Source organism: Mastomys coucha, unplaced genomic scaffold (assembly GCF_008632895.1).
Source record: "Mastomys coucha isolate ucsf_1 unplaced genomic scaffold, UCSF_Mcou_1 pScaffold2, whole genome shotgun sequence".
NCBI lineage: Eukaryota > Metazoa > Chordata > Mammalia > Rodentia > Muridae > Mastomys > Mastomys coucha.
The window spans coordinates 5,858,944-5,868,176 of record NW_022196902.1 but is presented as its reverse complement, the minus strand read 5'-3'; the positions used below and the strand labels follow the sequence as shown (position 1 = coordinate 5,868,176).

Sequence of the window (9,233 nt, the reverse complement as noted above, 5' to 3'; positions counted from 1 at the left end):
GTGAGTGACAACATGCTTTTAGAAGGGGCCGTTGGCAAAAAAGGAGTGACAGAGGTGACTTATAAAACAGGCAGGGCCCACTGATACTAGACCGGGATTTGTCAAAGGGATTGGCCCAACCGTCAAAGGAGAACCTCTAAAGTTCTTTTATCGTCCCTCTCTGTGCCCTTTGCCCCTCACTCTTTCCCGGCCCTTTTCCCCTCAAGGGCCTTCAAGAATCTACCCCAATGAAGTTTCTTTTCAAAGCACTATTCTCGTATAGATACATTTGCCTTCCAATGTTCTTTTGCTTTCCTGTTAGATTTTCATTCTGTTTGTCAACTCTGCTTTCAACCTTTCACACGAGTTTCGAAATATTCTAGGGCCTTTATCTTAAATCTGCTTATTGAGGTGGTGTTTAAAGGTAAGTTGAAAACAGCATGTTGCTGTAAAATATACAATAGATAATTTCTGTTTTCCAATTTTAAAATACAAAATATGTATCAACAGTGCTAATGACTGCAGTGTTGTCAGGACTGGCAAGGTGGTAGTCATTGTCCATTTTGGTGATATAGTTGCATTCACTGGCTGAAAGGAGATGTAGAGAAACATAGGATAGAAATCTTGATGCTGGAATTGTAACTTTGTGGTGGAGCGCTTGCCTAGGCTTACTGCATTGAATCCCAGGGAATAAGCAACACACACACACACACACACACACACACACACACACACACACACACACGCAAACTGCTTGTGTCTTGATAAGACAACCCTCAATTCATAATTATGAGATTTTAAAAAGGGAATCTTTTGAACAACACAAAAAGGTTTAAAAGACTTTTGAAAACTTGAGTTTTAGGAAATGTTACCATTATCCTCTGATCCATATAAATATATGTGTGTGTGTGTGTGTGTGTGTGTGTATAATAAAATAACTTAAAATAATAGGTTATTGATAAGATAATAACCATGTTCTGCATATCTGTGAGGTATAGCACAAATGAATAATAGTTAATACTTTCTAGGAAATGCTTTATAGATACATTTATTTTATATTACCTCCAGCCTCTAATATCTAAGGTATATAAATTGTGCCAATACTATAGAATACATATGCTAAAGATAAAGTTGTCATGGAAGACATATAAAGAAAAATTTTTGTTCCACCTAAGAAAAGAAAATTATCTCTAGCAGTTTCAGATGGAGAGCCTAGCTCTTATGAAGGTTTATGAAGCACTTAATGGCAGATCAGAAATAGAGGCAAGATTAAAGAGCATATGGAGATAGTAATAGATTTTTTTGAAACACTATTGAGAGCTTTATAATTGGAGATTAAGAGGGAAAAAACTAGGTGTAGTAGGGCACACCCTTAATCCTCGAATTTAGAGGCAGAGGCAGGCAGCTCTGAGTTGGAGGTGTGTTCTACACAGTGAGTTCCAGAACACCCAGAGCTTCTTATTGAAACCCTGTCTCAAAAAACAAAAAACATACAAACAAAAAACAAAACAACAACAAAAGGGAGGGGAAAAGATTCAGAGGTATAATCGAAGCACTATTGGTTTTTAGCAAAACAAAAAAATCTTAAAAGAGTTGAACTTACCTAGTTTTATATGTAAAGAGTTCATATTTTTTCTATATTATGAGGAAATTCCTGTCTTACATTTTAAGAAATATTTATTAAGTGATTATACTACTGGGGACAATATGATAAATAGGTATAATTTATATATTTTTAATCACATATATTTATTAGAGACCCACCATATGTTGAACAGCATACTAACTAAGTTCTTTCCAACCACTGAGAATGATAGCAGGATAGTTACTATTAGGCAATTTTAAAATGCAGAAACTAGAGTCCCTAGACTTTAAGAAACTTGCTAAGGGTTTGAGGTATTAACAAGGAAATAAGAATCAACCCCAAGTATGTTACATCCCAAGGCATATTTTCATTCCATACTATGCCTCAATGGATTCTTTAATGTTTTAAGAATGAAGAAATAAGTGAAATACTGTGAGTAGACCATGATAGAGTTGAATAAAGAGCTTAGTAGTATGTAGCAACATGGAGTTGTATAAAATGAGGCAGATTTCACAAGAGGTGTGGCATGTTTTGAAAGCTAAGTAAGGTGCTATTACGTATGATCCAAAGAGTTAGACATTTAGTTCTGGAAAAACCCAGCAAGGCAGATCTTTGAGTTGTGTGACTTCTAGAGTCAGAATTCCTATTCCTCTGCCTTTTGGATAGTAACTGCTGTGTATCCATATGAGGCTGGGGAAGAACAATGGTTCTCAAACTGTTTGGTGGGAAAGAGTGTAGGCGTTCCAATGATAGCATTTCATGACAAAAATATTGTGGATTTCATAAATCCCTAAATGGACTCCAAGGATGCCTGGACCATACTTTGAAAACCATTGGACAAGAGAAAGTGTCACAGAACAGAGGAGCCAGACTCATTCGCTAATTCCTTAAAAAGCACAGAGTACTGAGTTATATCTTAAGCCTTGGAATTTTTAATCTCTTTAGTTTTTTTTTTTTTTGAACAAAAGTAAGGCCTATTCTAACTCTGAATACACAAGGAGTAAGCTACCATTTCTCTGAGTCTGAAGAGTGTGCATGGAAAGAATGTAATACAGTGTAAAATGGCTTCCTTACTATGTATGCCATGTGTGTGATGTAGGCAGGATCTGTGTACAGTCGCTTCTCAGTCTTTCCTGTGGAAGAAAACCATTTAAAGTGCTTCAGAAAAATGTACACTTCTTTCTTCAGATTCTGTTTCTTCAGGTGTAGAGTACAGTTCAGGAATGTCTCAGTACCGAAATGGAGATGTCACCAAGTGGTACAGCACTGGCTGAGCACAGACAAGTTCTCTGCTCAGCACTGAAAAAAGATTGAAATAGAATGTAAACATTAGAAGTTAGGGATCTGCTTGATTGGAATCAATCTTGATGGAGTATTTCAAATTGTTATTGAAAATAGTTGTGCTATAGGAATTTTCATCCTGGAAGACAAGACTACGATGATTTTAAAACAAATGATTTATACAAAGATATGTTGCTTAATTGGCCATGAAAGGAAGCATCAGAACATTTTCACTTACTTTGGTATTTAATCGATATCTTAATTTCTAATAATGAAGCCACAGAGGAAATTTTAAAACTATTTTATTTTACACCTGACAAAGACGTATATCCAAAGGGAGTAAGCAGCCTGCCCCAGGTCACCGCACCTGCTGACTTAATGGCTGTCCTAGAGCCAGGCTGCCAGAGGAGCACACACAGCCCCGGGGCTGTCAGCTACTGATAGCTTGCTTGCTTGCTCACTCGCTCCCTCTGTCCCTCCTTCCCTCCCTCCCTTTCTTTCTTTCTTTAGTATTTTCTAGAGAAACATTAGAAGAAGTCAGTTTGTGAGTTTTGTATATGGGATCCTAAGTGAACTAGACCTTGGCTAGGAATATCAATGCTAACTAAAGTAAAACAGTATGTCTAGGACTTAGCCTAATTTCATGTGTGATTTTTCTAGTGCTTCCATAATGAAGACCATAATGAAGTAAGAAACTTACAAAACTAAAATATATCTTACACTTTTGAAGTTAATAACCCTGATCAAGGTGTCTGAAGGGTTTGTTCTTTTAGTCACTTGAAAGAGATCTGTACTAGGCTGTGCCACATGATGGTTGTCTTGTTTCACACTGTCTTCTGCAACTGAATACCAACTGCTGTAAAGCCACAGAGAGCTTCTAGGAACCTTCAAATTGTCTTTTCTCTGCACATATCTTTGTCTAAATTGTGTCTTCTTGTCAGGACACTGGCCATGTTGGATTGAGGCCCATTGATCTCACTTTGTATTGACCTTGTGTTCTAAGTGCTAGGCCTTCAGTTTATCAGCTTGTGGCACAAGCTGGGAGTGGATACAGTTCAGCCCATAACAAATTATTTTCCTTTTTAGCTTTAGCTAGAATATATTGCACTTACCAAGTAAAGAGTGTCACGTCAACAATTCATTTTACAATATAACTTGAGAGATAATAATCACTGTGTATGTAACCTTCAGTAATATGTTATGGAGATAAGATACAAGCAATGTGTTCAGAACTAGTTGAACCAGAATTGCCTGTTGGAGGGTCACTTTGCTAAGTCTAAGTCAGTTTCTTCATTCTCTTGGGATCTTAGTAGGGAGAAAAGGGGAATAGGTTCTCACAGTACATCCCAGGCTACCCTCAAAATGGTAATCTTCCAGCCTCAGCTGGAATTATGGGCATGAACCATATGTCTCTCTCTTATTCTAATGGTAGTGTGGCTGTACTGCTGTGGTGTTACAGAAAAGACAGGCAATGAACAGCTTTTATGAATTTCTATTTGCTCTTGAAGCTAAATTACAATGCATGTATTTACATGTGTAGTAACAACAACCATACTATTCCTACTTAGCTCACAATTTTATGGAACTATCTAAAGATATATAATATCTTAGAACATCTACAACATCCGTCTTAGTGAAAATAATTTAGGATATGTTTGCTTTGCACTTCCTTATGGCTACCTTTTCCTTGCTTGTGAGAAACGGACCAAATCCAAGGATGTTATACATAATTCTTGAGAACTTTTGGGAGATACTGTAAGCCACGGAAATGGAGATAAGTGAAAAATGGTTATCCCCCTGAGCCCTTGCTGCCAGGATTTATAATGAAATCAAGTTCTGGCACACATCGACACTTATTAGCAAAGACAAAACAGTAACACGGCCTCTTCTATAAGCTTGTTGAATTCTGTTCTTCTTTGGCACCATGACAAAATCATGTACCCAAAACAAAGGCAACATTATCATTGCTGTAACTCATTTGATTTGAAAGACTTTTCTGGGTTCCAGGTTAAGCCATCCCTAAGGAGAAAGGTCTTGCTGGAGCTACACCTCCATGTTTATAGAAATGGTACTAAAATGTTTCAGCTAATCAAGTGTCTTGAACACTTACTGATTTAGTCTGTGAAAATAAATCCACTCCTGCTATTCATTGTACTATTTAGTAAACTATCTGACCCTCATCAGTGATGGTTAGTTAAAACAAGCCATCTTATGTCAGGGACTGCTTGAGGAAAATAGTGGATCAGCATGAGTGGGAGAGAAATAGGAGTGGGGAATAGGGACTGTGGTGACTATGATCTCAGTATGCTGTGTGCATATGTAGAATTGTCCAAAATAAAGAAGGGGATACGACTGACAGTGTATCCTGATAATATTTTCATCATATTCCCGGTTAAGAAAACCAAGGGCAACCCAGTATATGGCAAAAATGCACCCACTTACATCGTCTGTGCTTAAGACCACCCTGCCATATTTTATACTGTTGTGTTACAATGCTGTCTTCCTGTTCCCTTTGTCATTTGAGTTAGTAGTTTTTAGATAGTGTTAATTACATTTTCTTATTTTCTCAGACTTTTTTCTAATACAGGCTTTTTCTAAATACATGTCTTCCTGACTATATACCTTTCTTTCATTCCTTTAAATCTTTTATTGTACAGATTTTTAAAGGTATGTGATCATTGAAGAAAACATGGAAAATATAGAAAAGCAAACAAAATCACAATTATCACAGTTTATTTTACTTTAGAAATTAAATATGTACTTTTCTGTATATCCCATTAAAATATAAACTTCCTGGATGTTATTTTATCACCTAATAGTACGAAGTAGATCTTTCCTTGAGTCATTAACTATTTAGCAATGTGGTTTTTAATAGCTATATAAGATACCATTATGTGAACAGATCATAATTTATTTAAATAATCCTCTGTTGCTGAATGTTTAGAATATCTTCAATTAACTATTAAGGATGCTGCCAGACTTTATAAATTCAGTGCCTTTCTGTTTCTTGTCTACTAATCTCTTCTTTTCTTACTTGGCTATATTAAAATATATTGTATACATATAAAATAAATAAGTAAATACTATAATCTCCTTTCCTCTTTCAGTTCTTTAATAAAAGTTTTTTAGAAACTGTAATTCTGAGCTTGCCCCTAGTATAAACCTCATAATTTAATCAAAAATGCTTAAAATATTGGTTAGAATTTTTAGTACTCTAGTTAGTATACTACTGTGTTTTGCTTTTTAATGATTTTAGGAGTATATATCCTGGGAAAATATGGACAGAAAAAAATTAGAGAAATACAAGAAAGAGAAGCTGCAGAATACATTGCCCAAGCTCGGCGACAGTACCATTTTGAAAGCAACCAGAGGACTTGCAATATGACAGGTAAGCAGACACACACACACACACACACACACACACACATACACACACATTTATATATATATATATAATATATATACATATATATACATAAAATATATATATATACATATATATATTTGTGTATTCAAGTGCTTGTTGGCTTGTATTAATTCATAGTCTCAGGCTAGAGTTTATGGAAAAGATGAGGAAAGTATGTTAAATCTACTCAATAGTCCTGTTAACAGAGATACATAATTTCAATGTGAATTTTTAAAACAGAATAAATACTCATTTCGTGTCTTCATTCAGCAGATGTTCACAGTGCCTGCCCTTGAGGAAATAGGCAGTAAACAGAGTAAGATCCCCTGAGCTCTGGTAGATCTTCTGCTGAAAAGATGGCAAACAGCAAATAAGCGACCTTAAGCTGCGGTGGATCCAGTACAGAAAGAAAAGCTGGGAGGAGTGTGGTTGGGGGCTCATGCCTCTGACCAGGTGGTGTGTGCAAAAGAGCCTCACAGTACAATAGGGAGAGAAAATGCCTTAGATGAGAATATTGTTACAAACATTTCAGAAACAGCACACAGGCACTGGAGCTAGAGAGGAACAGATGAGTGCTAGGAAACAAAGCTGTGGAGAGAGGCCTTGTAGATCACAGCAAAGAGTCTTTAAGTTTGCAGCAGGACAATGTAGGACATAAGTATTACACTAGTATCTGCTCAATCACTTAATGGTAATAATGTAACTGCCAGAGTCAGAAACCTGCTGGGGAAATGCCACAATACAATCAGCCTGCTCATGTTTGAAGAGAGCAAGGAGTTGGGTTCTAACTGGTGTAATGCCTTGAAAACTAGTTTCTCAAATCTATGTCGTCTGTTCTTTTTACTAAAGTTCGTCTTTTCTCCCTAACATTGCTTTTCAAGGATACTTACTTTAGAAGAATTTACAAAGCTAAGTGTGTCTGATTCAGCTTTATAAATAGAATTTTTCTCTAGATTTGAGAGGACTTTATTGCTAGCTCACTTGCCTCATTTTATAGATGGAAAAGCTGAGATCAAAAAGAGAAGATAAGTTCAGAGCTACATGTGAGTTGTGTATTTGAAGTAATCATATGTAGTCAGATACCTCTGTTCTGTGAAACCCTATTCAAAACTTCTGTCCATAATGACAGCTCATGTGCACAGCCAGGGTGACAGAGGCTCTAGGGAAAGGCTGATCACCAGACCAGTTTCCAGTTTGATTTGTATTATCTGTGTTCTTGAGCTAACCTAAACCTCAGCCCTTCCTATAAAATGGCCATCATAAATTTACTTCAGAAATCTATTGTGAAGGACCAGGAATGTAGCTCAGCTGGTGAATGTGCTTGCGTAGCATGCACAAAGCTCTTGAGTTTGATCTACATCCTAGCACTTGGGATCCTTAGGCAGGAGGATTGTTTCGAGTTTGATGACAGGTGGTCTACAACAAGTTCTAGGCCAGGCAGGACTAGTCCCCGTTTAAAAAAGAGAAGGAGCCGGGCAGTGGTGGCACATGCCTTTAATCCCAGCACTTGGGAGGCAAAGACCGAAGGATTTCTGAGTTCAAGGCTAGTCTGGTCTACAGAGTGAGTTCCAGGACAGCAGGGCTACACAGAGAAACCCTGTCTCGAAAAACAAAAATAAATAAATAAATAAATAAAAATAAAAGAAAAAAGAAAAGTAGTTTGTGAGAAGACAGCAAGATACTACACATAAGATGTTTGGCACATTCAGCATGTGGACATGTAGTCACACTGAACATGCTAATGCTACTGAGGACATCTCAGTTAATGGTTTGAGAATATGAATAGTCTGTTTCAGATTATTGTGCAAGATTTCATAAAATGGTAAAAGGTTACTTTTGAGATCTCAAAATACCTCTCAGTTTGACAAAATCCTATGCCATACTTGGCCTCTCAGAATCAAATGGGAAGATGTGTAAGCAATGTCTTGGGGGAAATGCCAATGAAGAATAATGGAGAGGGAACAGGAATAGGAAAGAAGGTCTCTGACACTTGTGAAAGGAAGAGGTTGAGGTTAGAAATACCTGGGCCAGGCATGGTGGTACACACTTTTAGACCCAGTGCTTAGGAGGCAGAGACAAACAGTTCTTACGGATTCAAGGCCAGTCTAGTCTTTTTAGCCGTGTTCCAATATAGCTATAGTGAGACTGTGCCTAAAAAATTAAAAGCCTGAAATGATTCTTCCCAGTGTAAGAAAGCTTGGTGAGTTAACAGGTCCAGTTCCCTGGTAGAGGAGTTCCTACCTGAGTACTATGAACTAAGAGTGATATGAACATAGTAATAAATCTGCTGGTTCATTCTGTGCTCTAAGAAGATGTAGCTGGCACATGCCAGGACCATCACAACCCTCAGCAGATAGCAGACTACAGACAACTGAAAACAGCATAGCGTGATCACCAGGAGGTAAAACACAGGGTCTCCAAAAAGCTCGACAGACAACTTCCCGGCATGTAATCAAGAGGCTCCAGGTAATGTGATTAAATCTGTCCCCTGGAGATCTCTGCTGGGTAGACCACAGGCCTGAGAGGTTAGCATCAGTTTAAATGCTGGCAGATCCTGGAACGCTTCGGGTTTTGTCCTTTGCCTTCCTTGACTATGAGTTTACTAAAGACGAAGGAGAGAAGCCCATTAAATTTACACATGACATGTTTGTTTATGTACCTAGCTGACATCACTAATAAAGTTTCAGAATACAAAATGCTCTTTGTTTTTTTGGACTGTTATAGATGAGTTTTTTATATGATGAGTCAATTCTACAGATTCAGAATGATATGTAATATTGAATAAGCATTGGAAATTCAAATGGAACATAAGCTATAATGAACAAACAGTACATTATGACTTCTAGAAATACTTACTAACTACAGTTATTGGACTGTAGTAATGAATTGTGTGGTTTGGGTAAAGTATCACAGTATGCTATGTAGTAGTCAAAATACAGGTACATTCCTGCCTCTTATAAGATTCTAGATTAGATCATTAGG

At 37.1% G+C, this 9,233-nt stretch overlaps 1 protein-coding gene across 5 annotated transcripts in view; it reads left to right on the top strand.

Moving 5' to 3' along the window:
• Pex3 (peroxisomal biogenesis factor 3) overlaps positions 1 to 9,233 on the top strand; it is a 30,287-nt gene that overhangs the window by 317 nt on the left and 20,737 nt on the right. For 2 of the 5 annotated variants that reach the window (XM_031380445.1, XM_031380444.1), the window contains exon 2: positions 6,102 to 6,233. In XM_031380445.1, coding sequence (XP_031236305.1) covers positions 6,227 to 6,233 — 7 coding nt within the window. In that variant the 5' untranslated portion in view covers positions 6,102 to 6,226. Of the gene's footprint in view, positions 1 to 20; positions 55 to 301; positions 404 to 6,101; positions 6,234 to 9,233 lie in introns of those variants that run through there. The other 3 variants (XM_031380447.1, XM_031380446.1, XM_031380448.1) reach the window with 3 other exon arrangements.